General features: G+C 45.3%; 1 protein-coding gene across 8 annotated transcripts in view; it reads left to right on the top strand.

Moving 5' to 3' along the window:
• LOC119400502 (uncharacterized) overlaps positions 1–25,416 on the top strand; it is a 257,402-nt gene extending 231,986 nt beyond the window's left edge. For 6 of the 8 annotated variants that reach the window (XM_049418089.1, XM_049418095.1, XM_049418090.1 and 3 more), the window contains exons 12-29: positions 1,218–1,403; positions 2,336–2,416; positions 2,931–3,146; positions 5,974–6,165; positions 7,000–7,089; positions 9,054–9,168; positions 10,198–10,354; positions 10,727–10,791; positions 11,739–11,876; positions 14,159–14,307; positions 15,842–15,954; positions 19,587–19,709; positions 20,899–21,074; positions 21,672–21,757; positions 22,031–22,124; positions 22,531–22,624; positions 24,199–24,348; positions 25,061–25,356. In XM_049418089.1, the coding sequence (XP_049274046.1) occupies positions 1,218–1,403; positions 2,336–2,416; positions 2,931–3,146; positions 5,974–6,165; positions 7,000–7,089; positions 9,054–9,168; positions 10,198–10,354; positions 10,727–10,791; positions 11,739–11,876; positions 14,159–14,307; positions 15,842–15,954; positions 19,587–19,709; positions 20,899–21,074; positions 21,672–21,757; positions 22,031–22,124; positions 22,531–22,624; positions 24,199–24,348; positions 25,061–25,142 (2,307 nt within the window). In that variant the 3' untranslated portion in view covers positions 25,143–25,356. Of the gene's footprint in view, positions 1–1,217; positions 1,404–2,335; positions 2,417–2,930; positions 3,147–5,973; positions 6,166–6,999; positions 7,090–9,053; positions 9,169–10,197; positions 10,355–10,726; positions 10,792–11,738; positions 11,877–14,158; positions 14,308–15,841; positions 15,955–19,586; positions 19,710–20,898; positions 21,075–21,671; positions 21,758–22,030; positions 22,125–22,530; positions 22,625–24,198; positions 24,349–25,060 lie in introns of all 8 variants that reach the window. The other 2 variants (XM_049418096.1, XM_049418094.1) reach the window with 2 other exon arrangements.
• Positions 25,417–25,828: the final 412 nt, after the last annotated feature.

Genomic DNA, 25,828 nt, shown 5'->3' with positions numbered 1-25,828 from the left:
GTGCGAAATATTCGTCTTTGAAAGAGTTAGGCGTGCAGACAAGAACATCAGTAAAGTGCAGTGACTCAAGCATTGTCTGTCTTTCCCTACTTGTGGTCCCTGTCTGCATGCCTAACTTTTTCTGTCGCAAATCGTTGGCACATGTTTCAAGGGACGAAGATACCGGGACGCACATTTTTTTTCTTCAGGAAGCTTGAACATTACAGTAGGATGGGAAACTAAAATCACATTCACGTTAGTGGGAACTGCCTGCCATCATAGTTCATGTCATCACTGTTGTCATCGCAAAAGGGTCCATGTTTTCTGGTTGTCACGTTCTGTGGTATGACATTCCTTTCAATGTTATCTACAAAGACGTCTGGTACTATTGTGCGAGTTGTATGAAGGTGTTGTGACGGTGCCATAGTAATGACAGAATAGTGTATGTATGGATTACTCTGACTTTGGCTTGGCCGAAAAAATGGTCATGGCAATGCAAGGGAAGCTTCTTCATATTGACATATTCCTAGCAAGTCTTGCCTGCTTTTAACCATCTGTATGTTTACTTAAAATGACACCAAGTAAATGGTGAAAGCAGAAGGTGAAATTAAAATTGATGCACGATGAGTGAAGGCCACATTGCTCTTCCTCCAAAATTTTTTTAGTCGCACACGGGTAGTGCTTTTCACAAATACATAACTGTGTCTATGTTGATTATTCTTGCACATTCCAACACAGTAACAGAAGAAGGCTAGCATTTTGTGTTCTGTTTTAATACTGAGTAAATCAGTGTAAGAGGCTTAATGAATACGCTTTGCAAAAACACGAGGACCAGGAGGAAACAACAGTGTAAACTATGAAATGAATTTTATTTGAAGAAACATAGATACTTATACATGGAACAAACTGGCATCACCATCACGACGTCATGAAGCCTCTAATGCGACATAAAGGCAATCTCTTTTTCCCGCAAGTGCCTCTGATGGGCGGCTAATGCACATGTATCCTGTGTATGCAACGTAAAAAACTTTCAGGATCTCCCTCTCTAATCTATCCCCAGAGCGTGCCAAAAAATTTGGCAGTGCAGCAGAGCCCTAATTGTCAAACGTTTCTGAGAAAGATATCAGCCTAAAGCCAGCCAATCCGCGTGCATATTGTAGTGTTCGCTATAATTGCTCAGTGATGACGAAGGCTCTGGCTGTTCTTCGTGTCAGCTCTTGTTAATGTCTTGCTTGCAGCAAGCCAAAGTGGCCGTGCAGGACGAGTACGTGCGACGTGTGTCGGAGGCGGTGGGTCGTGACCCGGCCCTGGAGAGCCTGGCGCCAGGACTGGGTCAGCTGCTCGCCGAGCAGGCCCAAGCAGCCGTGCTCATCCAGCGGGCTCTGGACGTCGTGCACGACAGAACTGCACACTACGTGGCTCAGGTGAGCACCACTGCAACGCTTGGGTTTGAGGCAGAAAAGCCTTCGTGTGCAGTGCAGTCCACTGTTAAAGGGAATGCCCCAATGCGTGGCTCTCACTGTGCTAGTGCTCTAATATCAGTGTACAACCTAAGAAAAAATGTCGCCCCCACCCAGAGTTATCGCTGTCCCTCCCTCGGAGAATTTGCATAAATGCTCCATCCAATAGCACTCACTCATTTTCATGACGTCAGGCACTTCTCAATTGCTTGAGGGAGTTGTTTCCCATACAGACACACACTTGTGTCACTGGTGTTAGGTTGGCGACTTGAACATCCTGGTGAATTTCATCAAAGATTCTGAGATCGCTGCTCAGCAAAACATAATGTTTTAGGTGGTAGCAACAAACCTTTAACTCTAAATATGTGTAGTATTTATGTTAGGTGAGGAAAATTACTTACGGTTTGAGCGGAAACCAGCTAGCACGACTGTCACAGGTGAAGGGCAGTTGTGGTTCTGTGGGCAAAGCTTATATTTTTTTCTTAGGTTGTAACCGACCATAGTTGCAAGTGCCCGATGAAGCCTTTTTAGTAGCTTAATCTGGCACCTGTAGTGGATCTGGCGGCAGGGGCTTTGCAATCCCTTCCTGGCCCTTGCAGGTTTCAGTTACAGACTGTGTGTGTGGTCAGGGTGGGTGGGAAGGGGGGGCGAAAAGGTGGGCAGACTCACCTTTCCTTAAACAGTCTCTGAATTGTCCTCGGAAGGTTGTTGGCTCTCTCGTTTCTTTGCTGGTGCTCATTTTGCCAGCGCTCTCTTTGTTCACTTTTTTTTTGCCAGTGCTGTAGCTTCTAGCACCAGATGAAAGCAGATCCATACTTTCACTTTCAAAGGGGCGGGGGGGTAGGGCCTTTTCCCCTTGCAAGTTCTTAATGCAGCCCTGTTTCTTGCTCGCTCAGGAGAAGGAACGACTACAAGAAGAGTTTCCTGTGCTCTCCTTAATTGGACCATGGCTGCGCAGTCAGCTTTATGAAGTTCAGGTAAGCACCATTGATTGCACACTCCTGAATAATGGGGACACCCACCCATAGTGAGATGAGCTTGCCGTATTGCGCGAGTCTTTCTACAGTATCACCAGCACTCTATCATGTGCTTTGTTTTTTTCATTCCTCTTAGTCGTTATTCATGTTAGTCACGTCAAGGTGCATTACTAGCTCGCCCTGAAAACCATCTCTTTAAAATTGGAAGATTTGGAGTTCTCTACTCCTACATCATGCGATAAATGTAACGATCTTAGTGATATGCCTTGGTGTTGCTCCATGTTACGCAGTGGCAAGGACAACACAAAAGAGCGGTGGGACACAGCTTTACGCAGTCTCACATTAGAAGAGCAGCTATGGGCAGTCCAGTGGGACTGCAAAGCGGCCGGAAGGCTAGGCCTTTAGGGAGTGGTCTGCTTCAGGCTATAGGAAGCTAGCGTGACCTAATGGACCTCAATAAAGTCTGACCAGTGCTTTTGCAGACATGTTGATGTCAGTCTCTGGGTGACCGCAGTGCCAGCTGGAGCGCGAGCACTGCCTGGAGGCCCACGAGACAGCGCTGGCCTTGTGCAGGGAGCGGGGTCTTGCCCAGGCAGCCTACTTCGTGGCACGTGACCTGTCCTTCCTGCGCGAACAGGCCCCCGCACTGGCAGCCGAGCTGGCGCGGCTGCGTGCTCCCACCCGGACATTCACCTGGCAGACGCACGTGTGGAGGCCCTCACAGTGGCAGGTTGGTGCAGCATCGGGCTTGCCATTTTGCCTACTGATGTCGTATTATCCCTTCTCTCTTCTTGTTGAAGGAAGTATTTAGGACTTTCAAGAGGCTACATGCAAAAAATGCGTTTATTTCCCGACGTTTCCTTCTTCAGGGGGAATGACAACGGAGATCTCAGGGTGCAACCTTTGAGTGCCTTTCATGGTTGAGGAGGGAAGAAGGTGCTTGTGCTTTGATGTTGAGGGTGTTGAGCTCAACATCAATGCAGAAGCGTCTTTTCTCCTTCTCTGCACCTTGACCATGAAAGATGCTCAAAGGTTCCACCTCGACATCTTCGTTGTCACTCCCCCTGAAGAAGGAAACGTCGGGAAATAAACCCCGATTTTGCTTATAGCCACTTGAAAGTCGCAATTAATTAGTGCAGCTAGACAGGCAATTCTGTCAAAATACAGTCAACTGCCGATTTTTCGGACTCCCTAGGGACCGCGAAATCGTCCGAAAAATCGGGCAGTCTGAAAAAACAAATTCATGCTTTTTTATTCTGCTCAAGCGGTCAAATCGTCGCAGCCACGTCCGAAATAGCTTTAATGCCTCCCAGTACAATTATCAGGCATTTTGGTGCGTGCCCAGGCTCTCGCAAATACATTCGGTACCTGCCGCGAACCCCGCTTAACTACGTACGTGCCAACTGCCACTTTTGCATCTCGTGATGGGCGCCACTGATAACAGCAAAGTGTGGAATAGATTACGGCTATCTCGCATGAAGCGCTTGTAAACGATGACGTGGAACACAAAGACTATGGCGGAAGCGGGGACGACTCGTCCAGCTTTCCCCGATGCATGTGCGCATGTAAAAGTGCGTACACACATCGCCGAATCGTTGCCGATACGCAGCATTTGCTGCCGTGTCAAGCCGATCGTTTCTGGTTGTGTGCAGCACATCGCCAACTAAGCTGACGCCGTCACTTTACTGTTGCTGTATCGTACGCACGCATTTATCATGAAAGGGTTCGTGATGCGCACTTAGTTCCTGACCGCACATGGGTGCGACAATGGCGAGCTGGTTTCGTCCGCGAAGGCAACGCGTCTATGCGGCGCACTTAGCGGTCTCGCACAAAGAGGCAGCAGGAATGGCGGCGCGGCGCATTTGGGTTCTCGCCTATTAAATGCGTGCAGTACGCATGCAACTGCGCTAGGCCATGTGCACTACCGAGCAGATAACTGAAGATGCTTATCGTAAGGGTTGTCAGCGATTAAGCCGTACTGGCACGTTTGCCAGCTGCCGCCATCATGCCTCCGTGCATTTCCGCTGCTTATCCGTAACATCGCTGCACGGCGGCGCGATAGCGGCCCCTTTGAATTTCTGGTCTGCTTCACCCCATAATGCTTCGGCATTGCGGCAAAGCTGACTTTCGGACTCTTCTACTGTCTCAAAGAGATCGACTGGCGAAAGCGCTGGTTCAAACCTAAGAGATGATAGACGCGGCAGAGGTGGGGGCTTCAAATAATGCCTTTCGGACCTTCAATGTAGGCAGAAAGTCCGAAAAATTGGACGCGGAATAGCTTCAGCGTCCGAAATTTTGGACGTTCTAATACATTGAAGTCTATGGGGCTGGTGATGGTGCCGCGAAAGCGTCCGAATTTTCGAGCATGTCCGGAAAATTGGGCGTCCGAAAAATCGGCAGTTGACTGTATTCAGCTTAGTGAAGAAAGTATGTGTGGAAATAAATAATTTGTCAAGGTTGGGATCAATGCTGAAGGAAACTTGAAAGGAAACATTTCTTTTTTTGCTTGCATGTATCAACTGAAGTTTAATATGCTGAAGAATACTTCGTACACGGCTCACCTCCTGATCTTTCTTCATGCCTGCCGATGTCTGTTGTCAGTCAAACATGTATATCAGCTGTTGGTCAATTACGTCTCTCTGTCAGCAGCATGTAATGAATCCATGTTTATGTTAAACATAAAATATAATAACAAAGGTGTTTTCATGTCAGATGTGACACTGTTGTGACGAGATTCGACTGTGTAAGATAAAAGAAAAAGAATTTGCACTGTGCCTTTACTAGAATTGAAACCTCATACCCACAGAGTGTGAGACACTTTCTGCAGCTTCTTTAAGCAAGCCAAATGTGGTCGAGAAATTCCTGAATGCCCCATTGAATGGGTATATGTACTTCTCTGTAAGTGACTTTGAAAGGGGGCCAGTGTCATGCCTTACGCCAACCCATGTCATGATTTCGTAGAGGGTCAACACCCGTTTCACATTAGCTCTCTATGTTCTCTATATATGAGCTCGAATAAATTATCTCTTTGCGGCATTTGGAGATGCAACTTACTTCTGCCATTTCTGTGCCTTGTCGGCAAGGAAGAGACCATGAACAGTGAGTAATTGTAAATTACTCCTTATTGTTGCCTAAAGTGCTTTTATGTCACTTGTAAGCAAAATATTTTGCTACACACAATCGCTTTAGTGACGGCAGTTGGATGGGAGGTGTTTCGGCAGAGATTTCAAAATATTTTTTTACCTTTTTGGTAATCCTCGCTGCCAGCAGATAACTATTGCATGTAATTTGAGTGGGCCATTCAATTCGGTTTATGAAGAAATATAGCATGAATGACTCTACAGTAATGAGATAATTGTTTATGGTGTAATTGCATTTAATTGCTCTGGAATACATTATAATTTTTTCTAATGTTTCCACTTGCATTAAGTTTCATCTCCAGAACCTTGGCGTCAAATTATGTGAATTTTATGCGCTCATAATGAGTCGATCATAATGAGTGTTGCAAAGGGTAATGTGCTTCAGCCACGTGTCATTTCGAGGTGTCGCCACTGCAGGTGCGGCGTGTGGGTGGCCCCTCGGGCCCCGAGCCCCCGATGGGTGACACCCTGCTCCTGGGCGAGCGCCCCACGTACGTGGCCGAGAAGCAGTGCACCCGGCTCACCTCCACCCGGCTGCCCCTGTGGCGCTGGGGCAATTTCTGCCACCGGGTCTGGGCACACACCTGCAATGCCATGTTCCTCCTCGGGGTATGGTGTGCCTGCTGCCTCTGTCTACACTCTGTTCCTTACGTAGCAGTCGGTGCTGTGAAGGTTACGCAAGAAGTTCGGTCAGCAAAATGTATAACTCCACGCGTCTTGCAGCCGCGTTTCTTCATTGCAAGTGCTCTTGCGAGCAGCATCGTGATGCTTCAAATGAAAAACAAAGAAACGAAGACAACGAAACGCTATGGGATACAGAACAACATATTCACAGCCGTATAACGGAGTTGTTTATCTCTAAGCTGCAAGAACTTGTAATTTATTGCTCCACATAAAACTGAGAGAAATCACATTGTGGGTGTGAAACAAGAATGAATAATCTCCTGATGCGCAAGACATGTAGTGCAAGAAGCCCTAGCCCCCACAGCGACCGCTCTCTATGGAACGGGCTGTAGTACTTTTTGGAGCGCTGAATTTAAGCTTGTTGTGTTGCTCTAGTTGTGCTTTGACTGCAGTAATGAGTAAAAAGCTGAAAACCACTTGTACATATTGGCCAACTTTCTATCATAAAGTGCTCAATCTTTAACCCTTTTACCATTTTGAACAGGCGCTACTTGTCCTTGCCAAACTGTCCCCAAACTGTTGTGGACAAGTGTAGCTCGAATCAATCAATCAATCAATCAATCAATCAATCAATCAATCAATCAATCAATCAATCAATCAATCAATCAATATTTGTATTTACCATTTTAAAGAGCAGAGGGCAAGTATCGAGGGAGGAGCCCCTGAGCGACGCATTCTCTCTTAAAATGTCCGCATATTGTCTCTGCTGAGCCAGTGACATTGTTATTTGAGCACTGAAACATTCACTTCTTTTCATAGATCCTGATACCTTGGTGCAGTCCTCTGAGCTTGCGTAGTCTGGTGCTTCCCCGTCCCTTCATGCCAGACTTTGAGGTCAACCAGGAAGATGTAAGTCCTTGCACTCCTGAAGCAATAAAATTTCATTGAATCCTGGCTGGTGTAGCTAGACCTTTCCAATAAAAGCTTTCATAATGATCTCTGGACTGTTGCGAGACCTTGCAAGCATAGGCTCAACAGCACGAGGAACATGGACAGCATGTGCCTTTTATATCCTCATGCAACAGTTGCTGTTTCTTTGTTCCTATCATGTGAAGATGTCCGAAGTGAAGCTTCATTATAATGCAATTGGCAATAACATTATAATAAATATAATAAAGTAATTCCATCTGCAATTCCTATTGAGACCCACGCATTTGCAATCTCATTTTTGTAAAGCAAGACTTTTCTATAAAACATTTTGATGTTTGAAATACTGCTAACAAGGGGAGTGACAGCCTCGCAGAATAAACACAGAAAAGGCAATTATTGCTCCTTCTGTACAGTAACATCCTTAGCAAAAGCTGCTTATTAAGAGACTAATGTTTCATCTCGGTAACGAGAAACTTTCAAAAGAGATGAAAGAGAAGCAGCCTTATTATGAGTGTGATTGCTTTAACAGATTATGTGGTTGTTAAAATGTCTTTATTAGGCTTCTGCACATTGCATAAATTGCACTGAATTGGTCAATACGTAGTTAGTTATCTGTGTTGTATCTGTGTTGTTCCAGCCCTTCTTTCTTCTTGTTTTTGTATAAAAAGAGACTGAACCCTTTAAAGGGACACTAAAGAGCAAAACGATTTTTCTCGCATTAGTAAAGTGGTCTTCCATGATACCAAAAACACCACGCTTGCTGCGAGAAGACGCCTAATAAGCGAGAAAACGCGCGAAAAGAAAATACAGGTGGCGACGCCACCTTGGAATTCCTGCACCATTTGCCGTGACGTCACATATTTTTGACGGCGCCTGCTTGGGCCTACGTAGTTCCTAATCGGTTAAATCGAAGTACATTGTCCTCTGAGGGGGCCAGAGACTTGACATAACGAGTTTGTAGAAATTTCGTCGAGCCAGTGGCGCCAAAATACGTTAAATGCTCTTTGAAACCTTTTACGTCACGAATTACAAAGTTCGGCGCGAAATTTAAAAATGAAACTTTGAACTTGGTTTTGTCCTCTAATAATAAACCTATGGTGGTGAAATAAACTACGCAAGAGTTCTCCGAGCACACTTTATCAATCTAAACCAATTCATTGTTTCTGTTTAGTGTCCTTTTAATAATGAATGCCACTTTTCCTTACGGGGTTGGCGAGAATGTTTATCAGCGTCAAAGATGCACTCCGGCTGATTTTTTATATGAACAAATACAGTAAACATTCTCTCAGTGTGGAGGTAATGTTTTATATGTCGATCGTGTATAATTAGAGAAATATTCAATATGTTTACATGGTATTTAACAGCCTAAAAGATGTCGAGGTGGTAATCAATTTGTGATTAGCTAAAAGAAAGAAAAATGGGAATTTTTTCGAGGGGCTCGTTTCTTTGTTAGACACAGCCCAATGAATCCAACCAACACTTAGGCCAACTAAAGCATAAGGGCCATTAATTGTTGTTTTTAATTCTTTATGTTAAATTTAAATGAATTAGAATGGATGAAAAATCCCCCTTTCAGTTTGTGGGATCTGAAACCACAACTTTCGAATTATGTGTCCGATGCTCTACCATTTGAGCTACGATGGATTGATCTCCGTTGTAGCTCCATTGGTGGAACATTGGACACATAATTAGAAGATCCCACTGATGGAAAGGGGGATTTTTCATCCATTCTAATTCATTTCAATTTATGTCATTGACAACAAATAATAGCCCTTATGCCTTCCCTGGCCTAATTGCCTCTTGGATTCATTTGGCTCTATCTAAAAATGGGCATGTTGCAGAGCTGTCCTTTTGACGAGCTCAGCGTTGTGGGAAGTGACTTGACGCGAGGCTCGGTCTCTGCTGGGACAGTCTGGTAACACGAGTGCCCCACTGCTGTGCAGGGAAGACTACAGCCGCGCAAGTCGTCTTCCACCCAGACACTCTGCTCCCGACTGCTCTCCCTTTGGAGGCACATCTCCAAGTCAAGAACAGACTTTGAATCTCAACCAGACTCTGGTGAGGGGAGTTTGTAGTGTGATGCAGCCACTACCGATAAAGAGGCACAAAAACTCGCAGGGTTCCCTATGCATTCACCTAAGACGTCTTGAAGGCATAAGCCATCTTCTTCTTTTTCTTCTCAGTGGATGTATTGATCCTCCCCCACCTCCAAAAGCTTTCTGCATCTCACCTGGCTTTGCACTGCCTACGTGATCGGCCCACCTTTGACCAAGGGATGATGCCAAGTGATCGCCAAGCATCGTGTGACATCATGTTATGTGATGTCAGTGATGTCACAAATTTTGGTGATCTGTGACGTCAAGATGGCGTCATCACACGATGATTTCTTGCATCACTCATGTTGACGCCGTCGCCGCAGCACGGCGACGGCTGTCAGTTTTCACGCTTAATGAGGCATCTAAGGTTTTCGCCATAAAAATGAAAATTGGAATGATCGCCAAAATTTTCACCTTTCTATTGCACGTGCAGTATTACTAACGTATTCATTGTTGTAAACTTCCTTTGAAGTGTTGGTGGATGTAGTTTTTATGCTCTAAAATTATGGAAATGTGTGCATTGAGGAAAGTAGAAGATGCATTGATTAAGGAAACATGAGTATTTGCCCTCCAGGTCCTTAGAGCTGCACTTGGCCTGGTACACTATCATATTGAAGGTATTTGTGGGCATCATGGCACCTCAAAAGTGCACCCCAGTCCTCTTCTGAACAGTGTTTGCCAAAATCTTGGTTGTTGAAAACATTCCTCGGATTGAGCACTCATTCGTCACCTGAAAGAACTTGTTCGTGGATTTTGCTAAGGGCTGTGCTCCAAGAGCACCAGCGTGAGGAGTAATGCCTTTCTGGTGTGCATTTCTGCTCTGCAAAGACTTTGGTCCTTGAGTTCAAATCCCAAACCAGGGCAAATTTTGCATCAACTGCGAAGCTTTCTTTCTGAGAAATCCGTGTGGATTTTTTTTTTTTTGCATAGTTTCGTGCTACCAATGCATGGTCGACTATAATTTTCCTTTTCACTGCCACCTCTCTTGCAGGTTTTGTGGGCAAAGGCCTGAGCCGGCAAGTGAACCGTGCCTGGAACTACCTCGTCAAGGGCCTGGTGGGCACGGTGCTGCTGGTGCTGGTCTTCCCCGTGCTCTCATTGGTCGTCTGCCTGACATCTCTGGTGGCGGCACTCCTGGCTCCCCTCTGGTGGGCATTTGTATTCCGATGGTGGCACCTGTCGAGTTTTCTAAAGAAATTGCTGCTGGGAACCGTAGTACCAGTGCTTATGGCAGCTGCAAGCAAGGCAGCTTAGCTATACTCGACATAGGCTTATCCAGGAGAGGGATCAGGGATGCTCCCAGAAATGTTTGTTTAGTTTGTGTGTGCATGTGTGTGTGCATGCACTCATACTAACACACACGCACATGCATATAGGCAGCTCCTGGCTACACCTGACTATGCTTTTATTAGGGATTTCTTCAGTGGCATGACCTTTGGTAAACAGAGGCTTAATGAAATCTAGCCAGACGCTGTCATGTGACAGTAATGCCTGACCTGTGTCGTGTTTTCTATCTGCAGGATGCCATGTGTGATGCTTGCCTTCCACCTACTCATGGTGCTCGCCTATGACTTCGACTCGCCAAGTGCGTTCTCCCAGCTGCTTTTTTTCAAGCCCCGCTTTTTTGTTCCTATTGTTTAATAAGCATTCTGTTAGGCTGAATGTGTTTCCTGGATGACTTGCTTTGCTTCAAAATTATAAATGCATGCATCATCCTTGAAGAAGTGATGCCATAGAATGTTATAACATGCATATAAGGAATGTGATGGGTTTACATAATAAGTGTTCTTTTGTCACCTGAAATAGTATCTATATTGTGTTTTAGGTAAAAAATTTGTTTCCATAGCTGTTAGTATGTGGTTTGGAACGCAAGAGGAGAATTCTTCTGAAGCTTGAATGCTATGTAAATCACAAAATCAATGTATTACGTGTATTCTAACGTATAACCCGCAAAAACATTTTTTTATTTTGGAGCTAGAGTCAAAATAAAAAATGCAAATAGACCCCTTTTATAATTGTAAAGCCAGCTTTCCTGCCATGCAGTTAGCCCAACTAATGGCAGCAAGTCAATTGCTGCAAGCAACGTGATCGAGCGCGGTTTGCTTGCGCTACGACACGGAAAACGTATACTTGGCTCTCTTGATATAAACATGCATAATAGATGAGCCCCAGCACATGCAACTAGGGCCTCTTCTATACTTGAAGGACGACAGATGCTTCCATTAGTTGGGCAAATAGGCAGCGCAGAGAAGCGCGCTTGTGGATTATAAAAAGGATTCATTCTAGTCTGCAAAGCTGGCTTCACGGCAGTGCTTCACAGCTGTACAAGAAAGCTAGCTTTGCGGCAATACGTGGGGATCATTTTTGGAAATTTTTCCGCCAATCGTTGTTGAAGCTCCACTTGAGCTTGAGCGTGCTCAGAGGCATCTCTTTTGAGCATGCTCCACTCAGTGTGTGTGCCTCAGTGCAGTGGACTGCATACATCATCGTGCACATTTGATGGGTAGCTCACGAATGGTGGTGATGGCGCAGGCCCGGAGCGCAACCGTATCTGCGTGCTTGGTGAGGCCATCCTCTGGCAGGGGCTTGTGCTGGGCCTGCTTCAGCCGATTGCAGCGGCCGTCATAGCCTTGGTGCTGTGTCCCATAGCGGCTGGCTTCATTCTCTTGGGTGAGCCAAGTCATTTATGGTTATTTGTTGTAACACAGCTGCGCTTTATGTTGTCCTCCCACTTAAGGCGTCACAAAATATCACTACAAGGGTTGCTACTGGCATAGCAAAGTTGTAGTGAGCAGTATGCTTAACACTGTCAGTTGACATATGAAGGGTAGCCTCTCTTTGTGAATAAAATGTATGCACGCAAGAGGCGTCTAGGATTTTTGTAACATTAAATTGCATTTGTACCCGTCTGCCTCGGTGGATTACTGGTTACGGTTCTCGGCTGCTGACCCGAAGGTCGTGGGATTGATCCCGGCCGCGGTGGTCACATTTCGGTGGAGGCAAGATGATAAGTGGCCCGTGTACTGTGCTATGTCAGTGCACGTTAAAGAATGCCAGATGGTTGAAATTTCCGTAGCACTTCAGTACGGCTGCCTGATTATCATATTGTGGTTTCGGCACATAAAAATTTAGGTATTCTTATTATTATTGGCATTTGTACTGTTTTGTCTTTCATTTTTAACTGTCCCAAGTTTCAGTAAAAGAAAGCTTACATTATCTTGCGAAAATAAGAAATTATTACTGTGCAGTTATGACACAACCTCGTATAGACATGCTGTCATTATAAATTCAAATAGAAGCAATTCTGAACTGCTTCAATGTGTTTTTCCAATTTAAAGTTTCACCTTGACTTTTAATTCTGACTACAGAATGTTCACTTGGAAACACTGCGTGCTTATAAGCCAACTGCAGAGCATTTACACTTCGCATTTTCAAGTAATTAAGTGCAAAAGAAATTCGGATCAGTTATTTCCTGCTCCCATTTCAATTTATGATGGCCTGTACGTACGTTGCTTATGTGCAGGTTCTGTTAATTTGTAGAATAATTCTGTCACTAGCAGAGTTGCCAGTTCTGTTTATAATACGTGGATTTGGGCTTCTTTTTTCACAGAGTCACTTGTTGAATTTTCCAGTCACTTGTCGCATTTTTTGGACATATTTGCATTTTTCCAGCAAATATAGTCATTTTAGTGATCATCACGTTCATCAATAGTGCGTTTGTCAATGACTGACTAGTTGGAGTGTTGAAGTCAAAGATACGTTGGGGTAATCAACAACTAATGTTAAGCATGCACTGGCAAACGGGCATTCAACCGAATAGAGACTACGCTGAAGGCAACATTAAAAAGTATGTGCTTTTGTTCATAGTTGCACATATTTTTGCTGTACAAAATAACTAAAGTGATTTTTTCAACATCCCTTCGTACTTGAGGGACATTTTTTTATTATAATTAAAATATTTTCAAGAATGAGAAAATTCATGAAATTCCTCCTTCTTTTGGGCTTCTTCGTGAAAGTCACGTCGCTTTTTTTGGGCTTCTGTTGTGATGATTATTTGCTTGTTAGCTCAGTAGTGTCTGGCAACTCTGATAACTGGTATGATTATGGACAACTTTCACAGTGAAAAGAAAGCTACAGACACATTTGTCACTTCACAAGTAGCCCCACTGATTGGGATAGTGCTTTCAGTTTCTTGGAACATATATTGAGCCACCTTTAGCTTCCACATTTGATGGTTTTACATTCAGCCATACGATGAAGAGAAAAAGACATAATCACATATTATGCTGAGTTGCCCATTTTGTCTGTATTGTGCTTTGGGGGCTCATGACCTGTTAATAAACCAGAAGATGGCATGGTGATTTCGTGGCAGTGGGGTCACGCTGCCAAGCAAAAGGTTGCGGGTTCAATTCCTGGCATAGTGGCCGCATTGCAAAATGCCAGAAAACCAGTGTACTTAGATTAGGTGCATGTAAAAGAATCCAAGGTGGCCAGAATTAATACGAGGTCCCTCACTGCGGCATGCACATAAAACCCCAGAATTTGATACCGGTGTCACATGGGCACTTTTGATCACCATCAGGGCCAGTCCACATTAGCCTCGATCTGGATCAGGTGCTGCTGCACAGTCACCTTTGATTTTGATTAGGCCCAGTCAAAATTGACATCACAGTCTGCACATCGCGATCAGGCTCCCAGATAGCAGTTTGGCTGACATCTGTGCCAAATTCAATCTGGATTAGTCTGGACCGTGTGGCAGCAACTGTTGTTGAGTGCGATCAAGATATGCAGTCCGGATAGGCCCTTATCACAATCAGAAATGCCCATGTGATGCCGGTATAATTTGAACATGCTGGCGCACTGAAACAGGTGATTTGTCTCCTGGTATGCACTGTTGCTGAATGAAGCCTGCTTTGCTCTACAGTTGGGCTCTTGTGCGTGCTGTTATGCAGTTGCGGTGTTTCGGTGGGCAGCGGTGCGGTGTTGGGATGCGCTGTTGTTTCATGGTGTCATCAAGCGCCGAGCCCGGGTGCCGGTGGGCGACAGCTGGATGGTAACACGGGTGGCGGGACCTGGACTCTCACAGGACCATTTGTACCAGGTGCCCTTATCAAAGCTGCTGCTAACTGATTTTATTGTAAGATGCCAAACATTTGGAGCATATCTAATTGTAGGCATTTTGCATTCAGGCGGGACCACAGAGTAAGATAAGACAGGAGTGCCTACTCTGCCACCACGCAACGCATTCGCTTGGGACAAACGATGCGACAGGGGTGCGGTGGTCCAACTCATTCGTTTGCTGTCTCCCTCTGCTCCTCTTCACGCATTCGCACACCCTCCCCTTGCGCTGCTCACAACGCACAGCGCTATCTGTTGAGGCAGGTGGAAATCATTCAACAACCTGCTCTCATGAGTGTATGGGCTGACTGACAAAGGCCGGCGGCGACAGCAACGGGGAGTGGCAAGTGGGGAGCAGATGACAAAAGGAGTAGCCAATCAGTCACAGGAACATGGTGAAGCGCGATGGTGCGTCGTTTCTATAGCAACGACAGAGAGAACCCCCGCCCACAGCTCTTCTCGAGGACCGGTGTCTCTCCTCCGCAGCTTTTCTTCATTCTTAGTGCCATCTGGTGAACATGCTGTGAAGCAGGAACCAGCATGGCAGAATGTGTCCCTTTCCAGGCGAGCAAAGTTGCCGCTCCTGTCTGTTCTTACTTTGTGGGCAGGACGATGAAAAGCAAAGGGTAGACAAACACAAGCACAGTGCACTTGTGCATGTGTTTGCCTCTTGTCTGCATTTCATTGTGCTTGTATAAAAGATGCCTACGAATACTAAATGCTATCAACTTATCCAAACCAGTACCTTACTTATTTAGAGCATGTTTACAATTATCATAATGGCACCTTATTCATATCATAATGGCAATTATCGTAATGGCACCTGTAATCTTATTACAATTTTTCATTTGCATCTAATTTAGAGTCATTCAACTAACTTTAAGAGAATATGAATAAGCAATCACTGATCGATTTTCGGAGCCTGATGACTGTTATTCGGTCCTACACACAGTAATATAAGTCAACTTGCAACCAATGTATAAAGGCAGTAGAAATTATAGTTGCTATTGTGTGGATGGTTTGTAAATAAAACTTCGTGAGGAATGTTTCTGTTTGCATGTAATGCAGATTGTCCTAGCTGCAGAAAGTAGTTCCTGTTCACAGCTTCTGTGGCGAGCAATGTCTGCATATTTTTATACAATAAACTGCCATCATATGAGTTATGAAATACTTGTTAGTATTTTTAACGAAATATTTTAGTGTACTTTTTGCTCGGTCTGTAGTGTGTACTAAAGATCCTTGAAGTTGACAGGTTTGCCATATGCATAGGGTGCACCTGTTGCTGTACCAAACTCGCGTCGTATGGCTGTTACTGAAAGCTTGAGTTAGCATTATTCTACAGTCTTCCACACCTTGTGTGTATCTCGTCGCTACAGAAAGCTTACCATAATTATGTAGGCTGATCGATCCTGGCATTGAGCATATTCTTGCAACATGGCATGTCAGCATAGGTTTGAGATGCAACCTTTCAAAAATGTTACACTCGGTATAGCTGACTTCCTTGTACGTGCATGCAGATAAATCCGGAGCAAGCCCTCACAGCATTCTTGGCCAAAGTGGAATTGGAGCAGCTCTCCATCTACGGGCAACAAACGGAACAGCAGATATTGGAGCCCCTCAAGGCTTATGAGTGAGTACACACTGCTCAAGATGTCCTCTTTTATTTTTATTTTTGCAATACGATTTTTGTAATATGCAGAGGTTGTGGGTTCAGTCCCCTAGTGGTGTCAAGTTGTTTTTTTCGTAAAGTTGAATTTTTCCTTTATTGTGTAATTATTACACTTCAAATAACAACAACAAAAAGAAACTACAACACCCCCTATGCTTTTTTTTTGCTTCATTATCTTTGACTTCAGCTGATTGCATCTAACAAAAACAACCTCCTCAATCTGTTTCCCTTCTTTTGTTGTGTTTAGATGGCTCTGTTTAGTGGCTGTTTTTTGACAAATGCAGAAAGAGTGAAATGTTGAGCAAGTGGTCATTGGTGCATTTTAAAACTGCACTATACTGGAAGTAGTGAAGGGTGGAAATTTGGGCATATTGGTAAGACGTAATAAGAAGGGATGGGCGAATATTCGGTCATTTCGAATATTATTAAAGTATTCGAATTCGCTTCGATACGAATTTATATTATTCGAAATTTCGAAGTATTCGAAATGAACGAATATATTTGTTTGACCGCACATGTGTTTGATCGAATATATGTGTTTGACCGTGAAACTACCCAGCCAGGGGAAATCTGCACTGCCGCGAAGCCACACTTCAAGGTTAAGTGTAAATATTTTTTTAAATTTAAAAGCGTATTATACGGGCTTATATGTGCTAAAGATAGTAATTTTTAAATTGTAACATATTGTACCCCCTATAACTTGCACTCTACTGCTATTCAAATCTTGATAATATTCAAGCTTGCTTCCACTTCATTTCAAACCAAAAAAGTGACATTCACTCATACCTAGTTCCAATCCTTAAAAATATTGTGCAAGGGTCATGACGAAAATGCTCATTTTTCATAATATGTGGTACATACTATTCGAACTATTCGATTCGAAATTATTCGACCAAATCACTATTCGCTTTAGATTCGCTTCGAACCTCAAATTCACTATTCGCCCATCCCTAGTAATAAGTTTAAGAACAGCGCAACAGGCAAGGACTGGCAAAGGACTCACACACACAAGTGTGTAAATTCCCCATCAATTGCGCTGTTGCAAAAAGAGATTGCACATTTCATTCAGTGTTGAATTGTACTGTCCTCAAGCACAGTCAACATGTGACAAGTGATTTCTCATCCTATATTCATTGACATGGTTGATAACTGCACCCTCTTCTACGCATGCCTCCATATCGTATATACAGTAGAATCTCGATGATACGAATCCCGCGGGGTCACGATAAATATTCGTATTAGCCGAAATTCGTATCACCGAAACACATGTAAAACTAGCTATATTAACAGTCAGAGGCAAACTCATTTTTAGGAACACATAAAAAAAACATTTATTTCTTGCAGAAAAAATCTCTAATGTCTTTCTGCTTCTTTTTTTTCGCGAAGTCACTCAGCAGACTTCTTTGAAATCCGTAAAAACGCGTGCACGTGTCGTCGCTGATTTCATCAGCGGCCATAGCACGCCTCAGGACGTCGAGCGCGTGCAGCGTTTCAGCCGCCGGTGGTGGTCCTTCACCATCGCCCTCGTCTATGTTGTCGCCATCATCGCTGGAATCGGCAACCTCGCATGTGGCCTCCTCAACAATATCCTCCACCGTGCGCGCACCACAAGTGGCGAGGTTGTCATCCGCCGTGCAGAAGTCTTCAGCTGTACACCCAGCATCAAGCAGTTCCCAACCCTCAATTGGCTCTTCCTGCTCTGAGGGCACCTCTTCGGAACTCCTGAAGAAGCCGCATTTCGCAAAGCAGTTTGCTATGGTAGTCGGCGTTACTCGATCCCAAGCCATAGCGATAAAATGGATGGCGTCCAGGAGGCTTATTCGCAGGTCGCCTTCGTGTTTTCTGTCAATATTGGCAAGTAGGCGGCGCACAAGAAGGCCCTTGAAATGATGCTTGAGGTTTTTATTATTCCAGCGTCAAGCGGTTGCAGGTGCGTCGTCGTGTTCGCGGGCAAAAAGATCAGTTTGACGTTTTGGAGCGTTACTTGCCTCGGGTGGGCGGCGCACTGGTCAAGAATCAAAACAATCTTCCGATTCTTGCAGGCCATCCTTCTGTCAAGGAGCGACAGAAATTCTTCGAACAGGGCCGCCGTCATCCACGCCTTTTTGTTTGCGCGATAGACGCACGGCAAATGGCTCTCGCGCTTGAAACACCGAGGCTTTTGGGATTTGCCAATTACCGTCAGCTTAAGTTTCTCCGACCCGTCGGCGTTACAGCACAAAAGCACCGTTATTCGCTCTTTGCTTTTCTTGCCTCCTTGGCACGCTTCGCCTTTTAAGCAAAGGCTCTTCTCAGGCTGAAGGTTAAAAAACAGGCCAGCCTCGTCTGCGTTAAAAACATCACGAGGCTCATACCCAGAGATGAGTGACTGCAGCTTCGCGAGCCAGTCGCTAACAACGGTCTCGTCAGCCTTCTTCGCTTCCCCACAGACGCTTTTGTAAACGAGACCGTGTCTCGTCTTGAAACGGTGCAGCCACCCACCTGAGGCCTGAAATCCGTCGATGCGCAGAGCAAGTGCGATCTCGTCGGCTTTCTCACGCAACACTTTGCCATCGATGTTCACACCAGCTGCAGTAACCTCCTTAAACCAGGTCAGAAGAGCTTCTTCAAGCTTCACGTGTTGGGCTGTCTTCGCTTGCCTCGCGTTGACGTTAAATGAAAGCACATTCTTCATTATTGAGTCCCGCTGTCCAACAATTGTGCTTAATGTCGACGTTGCGAGGCCTAGCTCCTTAGCCAACTCCGTGCGTTTTCTTTTGGGATCCTCATCGACCTTTCGAAGAATGTCCAGTTTCTCCTTAAAGGAGAGGGCTTTCCGCTTGCGAGACATAGCTTGCTGCCACTCGGCAAAAAAGGCACTATCACAACAAAGCAAGAACGCGGGCTCGAGCACAGCAACCACAACCACTCTGTCCGACGGCACGCATAGAAGAAAGAAGCTCCCGCGGGCCGCGGGCCGTGCCTCTCCCTCTCCGGCGTCTCCGCCTGCCGGCCTGCCTCCGCACCAAGAAAAAAAAAAAAAAACGTGGCCAGCGCCATCTGTAATCTTCAAGAGAAAGCAAAGGCACACTCCGGCCTCCGATACACGCAGATCTTGGAGGCTGTCGCGCGCTGCTCGCCGGCGGCGCTGGCAACGTGCCAAACCGGCGGCGCCGCACGCATTCCAGCGCCGTAAGTGCACGCTGCTATCTTCCGCGGCCGTCGGTGGGGCCAACGTTGCGTTGGGTGGGGCGGCGTTTATTCGTATCAAACGACGCGGGTCAAAAATCAGTTCGTAACAACCGTACTCAAGCACGTTGTAAATTAATGGGCCTTGGCCGGGACCACAGAAAAATTCGTATCATCCCGAAATTCGTATTAGCCGTGATCGTATCATCGAGATTCTACTGTACATTGTCTTTGCTTTGCTATTAAATGTAGTTGAAAGTCAGCGCTGTGTTTGTGCTCTTCACCAGTTTTTATCTGTAGCGCTGTTAAATTTATTACTGGCAGTAGGTTTACGTGGTGCCCTGCAATGAGTAATAAACACTACATTTTGCTTAGACATGTTGATCACTTGGTAGAAAGAAACACTGCTCTGTTATTTCTGGCAGCCAATTTGTGGAGCAGTGCTTCAGTCCATTTGCGTCCACCCTGGCACGAGACAGGAGTCCCTATCGGGACCTCGAGGCCGAGCTGAACAACATGGTGTCGGCGCTCAAGGCGGAAGTGGACAAGTGAGCATGTTTGTTATGTTGCTACCTTACAGTGCAGTGGGTGAGTGTGATGAATGCAGTCTTGAATGACCCTGATTGATTGATTGATTGATTGATTGATTGATTGATTGATTGATTGATTGATTGATTGATTGATTGATTGATTGATTGCTGAACCTGGGGTGTTATTCTGGACACTGCCAGATTTCATAATGGCGGCATTTTGTGCCAATCAGAGAGGTCGTAGCAGTCCCCTGGGCCACTCAGAGTTGACAAGATGGCAAATATGGCAAAATGGTGCAATTCAACAGTGTCTAGAATAGCACCCCTGGACATGTCATCCTTGCAAAATACATACAAAGGCTCTATGAGCAGTGCCCATCCTTTTTCATTTGTTCACAATTATTTGGCTTGAGCAAACTATTTGACAATCTCTTCGGCAGAACGTGTGTGCACCTGAAAGATCTTATATTCTGTATATCTCATGCATACTTGGGTATGTACAATGAAGTCGCGCTGTAAGAAAGTTTTTGCATAGGAGCAATCGGGGTACAACATTTTCTGATTCAGGTGCAGTCTGATACAGTGATTTCATTAATCCTTTGGCTGCCGAGGGTTTCGGATGTTTCTGCCCGTAGTGTGCCACAAATTTCTTCTAATCACTGTGCTAGCAGGCTTTAGATTCAAGTGCTATTCATAGACGATATGTTGCTGATCGTATCGCAAAGCTTACAATCTTCTGTACAGTATAGTATAGTTTCTGTGTATAGTATTGCAACTGTAGTATGATATGTAAATTGAAGTCTGTCTTTCAAGAGCAATAAATCATGCAGTTTGGGGGCTCCTTCCTTTTCTTTCTTTTTTTTTTGTGTTACAGAGATAGCAACAGCGATGAAAAATTCTTGGAACGCATGGTGTCGCTGGAGCCAACGCTTTAACAAGTGGTCTTGTCTTCTTCAAAGCTGCAACTTCAAGGCTCCAACAGTTGCAGCCTTGAAAAAGACAAGACCGCTTGTCAAAGCATTGGCTCCAGCGACACCATGCGTTCCAAGGATTTTTCATCGCTTCAAGCTTCCATCTTCCCCTGGCCTGTTGATATCTTGGAGGTAGCAACAGTGGCACGCTTGTGACTTCACTGCAATGCACTCTCATAAACACCAAGATATGTGGGAGTGGAGCCGAGAGAGCTACGATTGCTCCACTGACGCAGGCGCAAGCGTGAGCTGCAGCTGGGCCTGGGCGTGGGCTGTCGCCAGCGGACACGCATGACGGCTGCTGGCCTGCACTCGGCGCTGGTCGCAGGGTCCAGTTTGGCCCAACACCTGCTGCCCCAGCTGCCCTCAGCCCACTGGCAGGACCGGGGGCTCGAGGAGAAGGACTGGCTCGGTCAGTGACCTACTAGATTTTGTGAGGTCGAAGTTTGCAGCGAGCAGCTAATGATTCTACACTCGGTATCTGGTACACTGCCCCTCACAGTGCGTTGTTGTCCTGTTTGGTTAGGTTAGCTTAGGTGCGACGGTCAAGTTAGGTCTCTCGTGCGACGCATTTCTGTCATTTGCATTTCTAAGCGTCTGGGGGTGTTCTGTTGTTGGAGCAAAGGTATTGCTATGCGGGACTAGTCTCGCTATAAGCACAGGTTCATATGTAATGCAGAATTGTTAAACACTCTGATATCATAACAGCAGAGTGACTGAAACAACAGCACGATGCACCTCCGTGGCACTCTGCACTGTTTCTCAGGCACCAGACATGATATTGAAAAAAAAAAAGCAAGCAAGAAGGGGCAGCGCACAGGCACTGTGACAAAAGACGACACCAAGTCTCCATTTCTGGGTGTTTTTGTTGTTGTTCTCATTCTTCTAGTTTTCTGGTTATCCAAGTTTGTGAAATGATGTTCAAATGTTGATAATTCTTGTGCTTTACCAAGGATTGCTATCAGCTGGTCCATGCTTTTCGTGAAAAAGGGGATTGCCTTTATTGCAGGCTTGGCAGCCCAGCTGTACTCTGAAACATTCTCACCCGAGTTCTTGGTGCCCCTGCTAGAGGATGATGTGGCCTTTACGCTCCAGGTTTGTTTTTTGTCTGGCTGTTGCCCTTGGCTCCTTCGAGTAAGATGCTTTCTAAAGATTTAACTCTAAGAATTGTTTTCTTGTGGTTTCACTGTTCAGAGCGATCAGTATGATAATGAAAAGAAAAGAAACATTATTGAAAATATTAGCCGCACTAAAACAGTTATTCCTTTCTCGAAGCAATTGCAGCCTTATGTTTTCCTAGCATTATCCTACGCAGCACCTGGCGTGCATGCATGTCCGGTGTCTTGACTATCTCATTTGCACGAACAGGTGGTGGACGTGGATCTGACTAAGTACAGGGAGCTTGCGCAGACGCACGGAGCCGTGGACATAGACACATCCAGGGTTGTCCACCTTCCCAAAGGTGCGTCTTCTGTCCGGCTTACACTGTGGAGCTTCCTTTCAAAACTCAAGCTTTGGGCTTTGTTGACTATGATTTGTATTGAACTAGTTACCTACGATTATTTACTTGTAGTCTTGGATTGCCGTGGAAACGGGAACAAAGGTCTTTGTCGGAAGTGTCGGCGATATGTTTGTCGTTGGAGAATTGAAGCCAGTTGCTCCTCAGGAAATGTTTGCCGAGTAGAATTCTGATGGCTTAGCACCATTTATGAACTTGTTATGTGAACGCAACAAAAGAACTTGCAATAAAATCTTTTTTTTTCTATGCTAATGAATTTGTCCCGTTTCATATTTGTAGTACTTCTCCAAGCTCGTTGCATTTCGCATGATGCAGTGTAGCAGCTGTACTGGCAATTGTTGCTGTGCAGGGAAGATCCACATACACACTCCTTACCTGGATCCATCTGCGTTCAACCCTCAGTCATCAGCTGCTGGCCACACAACCACGTCCAAAACTAAAAGGTGAGAGCTGTTAGCAGGCAATGAACTATTGGTGAAAATTCTCTTTTGTTTATTGCTTGCTGTGTTCGCGTTACTCAAGAATGTTGTAATGGCATACTGTTTGGATAGGACTGATAGAAAAGACTCGTTAGAGCTGCAAAACCGGCTCTTTGTAGTTTTAATTTGATGCATAAACGGCAACTTTTGCCACTTCATTGTAAAATGGCTGGTCTGTAGAGCTCATAGGTCGGCAAACTCACTCACCCAGACTCACTCAGACCGGGCCATGAGTCTGAGTGGGTCCGGGTGAGTAATATTTTGGTGAGATTGTGTCCGAGTGAGTCTGGTTGAGAAAAATTTTAGTGAGTCTGAGTCCGAGTGGGCCCGGTCGAGGAAAATATCGGTGAGTCTGAATCCCAGTAAGCCCTAAGTGCAAAATATATTTCTCGAGTGAGTCTGAGTGAGCTCTACTTTTTTGTTGACCTATGGTAGAGCTGCTTTAAAAGTCATGATAAGATCAGCAGTCTTTTTATTTTTTTCCTCCTGTTCACAGCGTAACTAATTTCTAGGCATTAAAGATGCAGTCACAACCAATAATATTTTTAGAAACCGAAGTTTTAGACTTGCTTAGTTGTTTGGACATGCAAGCAACAATGCCAATAACTCTTAGAAACAATTGTATGATGGCAGCTGCAACTTCTGTCGATATTTTGTGACTATTTCATAAATAAACTTACGGATATTTCTGCGGATACCTCCTTGCGATACCTTTCACTTTAATGTCTGCAGGATTTCTACAAATAATAAAAAACTCACGGGTCCCTTATGCACTTGCCTAAAACTACTTGAAGGCGAAAGCCATCCAGTATGGCTATTTTATCATCATCGGAGCTTAAGAGCTCATATGAGTAGCTGCACACTTTGTTGATGCTGTGGCTGGTGATGTTGATAAATTATAGCTCAGCCATTTGTAATGGGTTTGCAGCTTTCAACCACTCGTTATGCAGTGCGCATGGTGCGATGCCTGGTGCGATTCTATGCTTCTTCCACGCAGCATTACGTTCGTTAAAGTGACACCTCGCCCGACGTGACGACTGTATAGGGTCTTCTTCCAAAGTGGCTTTAAGCACTACTATGGTTTTGTTGCAGAATACTTGACTGCCTTGCAGAATACCCGAGTTCGATTCTGGCTTGAACCCTAATTTTTATCTGATTTTTTTTAAGCCCACATGGCTTTTGTACCGCACGCTTAAGGCTTTCGCCTTAATAAAGTTCACACCGGCCATGGTGGTCTAGTGGTTATGGTGCTTGACTGCTAACCTGAAAGTCATAGGATTGGATCCCGGCCACAATGGCCACATTTCAATCGAGGCGAAATGCTAGAGGCCCGTGTACGTAGATTTAGGTGCACGTTAAAGAACATGGAATTGTCAAAATTTCTGGAGCTCTCCACTACAGTGTCCCTCATAATCATATGGTGGTTTTGGGACATAAAACCCCAATAATTATTATTAATAAATTTCACGGTTTTGTGGGCATATAAATGTGGGTTGGCCGAGCACGACTGAAACAAAAGGCGCTCCTTTGCTTGACAGGCCCCCATGGAAGCGGCAGGAGAGCGGGAGTGAGCGACCCAGTCTTCCCCCGGCTGTCCCCCACCCGGCCAAGATTGCACTGATCATCTTCAACCGTGAGAATGAGACCCAATACCGTTGGACTCGGATGCCTGCCAGCAGGTTCTCAAGGTGGGTCCTTTTACGAACTAAGGTCTGAGCAAAAGTCGGCTGGGACTGTGTCGGCTGACTTGAAACTTCGTGATAACACTCGGCTCTCACGTGTACCTCGACTTTTGTCTTTCCTGCACAGCTCCCGAGATTCAGCTTCCATGAATCACAGGCATGCGATGGTGGAGAATTGGTATAAGTTACATAGCTGTAATGAGATGGTGTAAGTGGCGTCAGCTAACAGTGCCTGTAACTCAGATGTTTGAGGAACATGCTTCTTGCTCTTCAGTGTTTAACCACACAATCAACATAAGAGAGAGCTTGTGGTGTCTCATTTGCTTTTTCTTTTCTTTTTTGTCATTTTCGTTTTATAACTTTAAGGACTGCCTAAAAAGGCGGCATTACACGAAGTTTAGGTATACGGAGAATGAACAAGGTATTACTAACAGTAGTGCAAATATGCATGAGTGGTCATGAAAACTGGTTCCATTCATTAAGTGTTTTTGGCATGAAGAGGAGTTGAAGTAAGCATCAGTCCGTCATAATTGAACCCATACTTCGAGTGGATTTCCCGTACAAGATGGCATGTAAGAATAGTGCAGTAGCAATTGGTCTGTAAGAAGAGGGTTCAACTAATAGATTTCGTGTGCCATGTGATCAACACAAATGGACCAGTGGCCAGTTAGAAGCAACGCTTGCTTTCTGCTGAGGTATGCACTTCTGACATGTGCAGGCTGTCTACAGTGGGAGCAGCACTGCACAGCCCGTCGGGAGCAGCGGGGCTAGCAGCAGTGGCACTCCGAGCATCCAGATGACACCGTCAGCCGAGGACGTCAGTCTCGAGCCACAGGGTCAGAGGGCTACGTACACCCACGGAGGCCCACACAATAGCACCTGCGTATGACAAGCGGCCACTGGTGGTTTCGGTTGGGCATGACGCGGTTTGTCGTCTCCAGCTACACGACACGGTTGCTGCGACAATATGCATATGAGCTGCATGCATATGAGCTTCGTATGCGTTACGAGCTGTCGTGAGTTGCATGTAGGTTGAAGTGGATTTTGCTCAGCCCGCTTAAAGGCATGGGGGGGGCCATACGAAGTCACTCGGCCAGAATGGGATGTACCCATCTGAACACCGAATTTACAACTAGCTTTAGCATTGAACAAGTACCACGAGCAGCTAGCACTAGCAGCTAGTTAGGGTGCATGAGAAAGTATTGCTAGCACTTCATATCGAGACAGAGGATAACAGGAAGATAGAGAATTGAAGTGATCAGCTGTGGTTAAAGAAGGGTTGTTGCTAGAACCAATGTCTCGGCAAGCGGATTTGTCTTCAGTTGGCATTGGTTCATGAAAACGTCGAAGGCAAGCTGTAGCATCAATAAAGACAAGTCCACTCGTCGAAACATTGGCTCCAGTGACATCTCTGGTTGAACTACTGTTGATCACTAGCGAATCATGTTTTTCGAAAATTACGCGTACAAAAGGAGGACATTGTCCT

Source organism: Rhipicephalus sanguineus, chromosome 7, assembly GCF_013339695.2.
Source record: "Rhipicephalus sanguineus isolate Rsan-2018 chromosome 7, BIME_Rsan_1.4, whole genome shotgun sequence".
Classification (NCBI taxonomy): domain Eukaryota; kingdom Metazoa; phylum Arthropoda; class Arachnida; order Ixodida; family Ixodidae; genus Rhipicephalus; species Rhipicephalus sanguineus.
The sequence above is the reverse complement of the archived record's forward strand: the minus strand, read 5'-3'. Positions and strand labels throughout refer to the sequence as shown.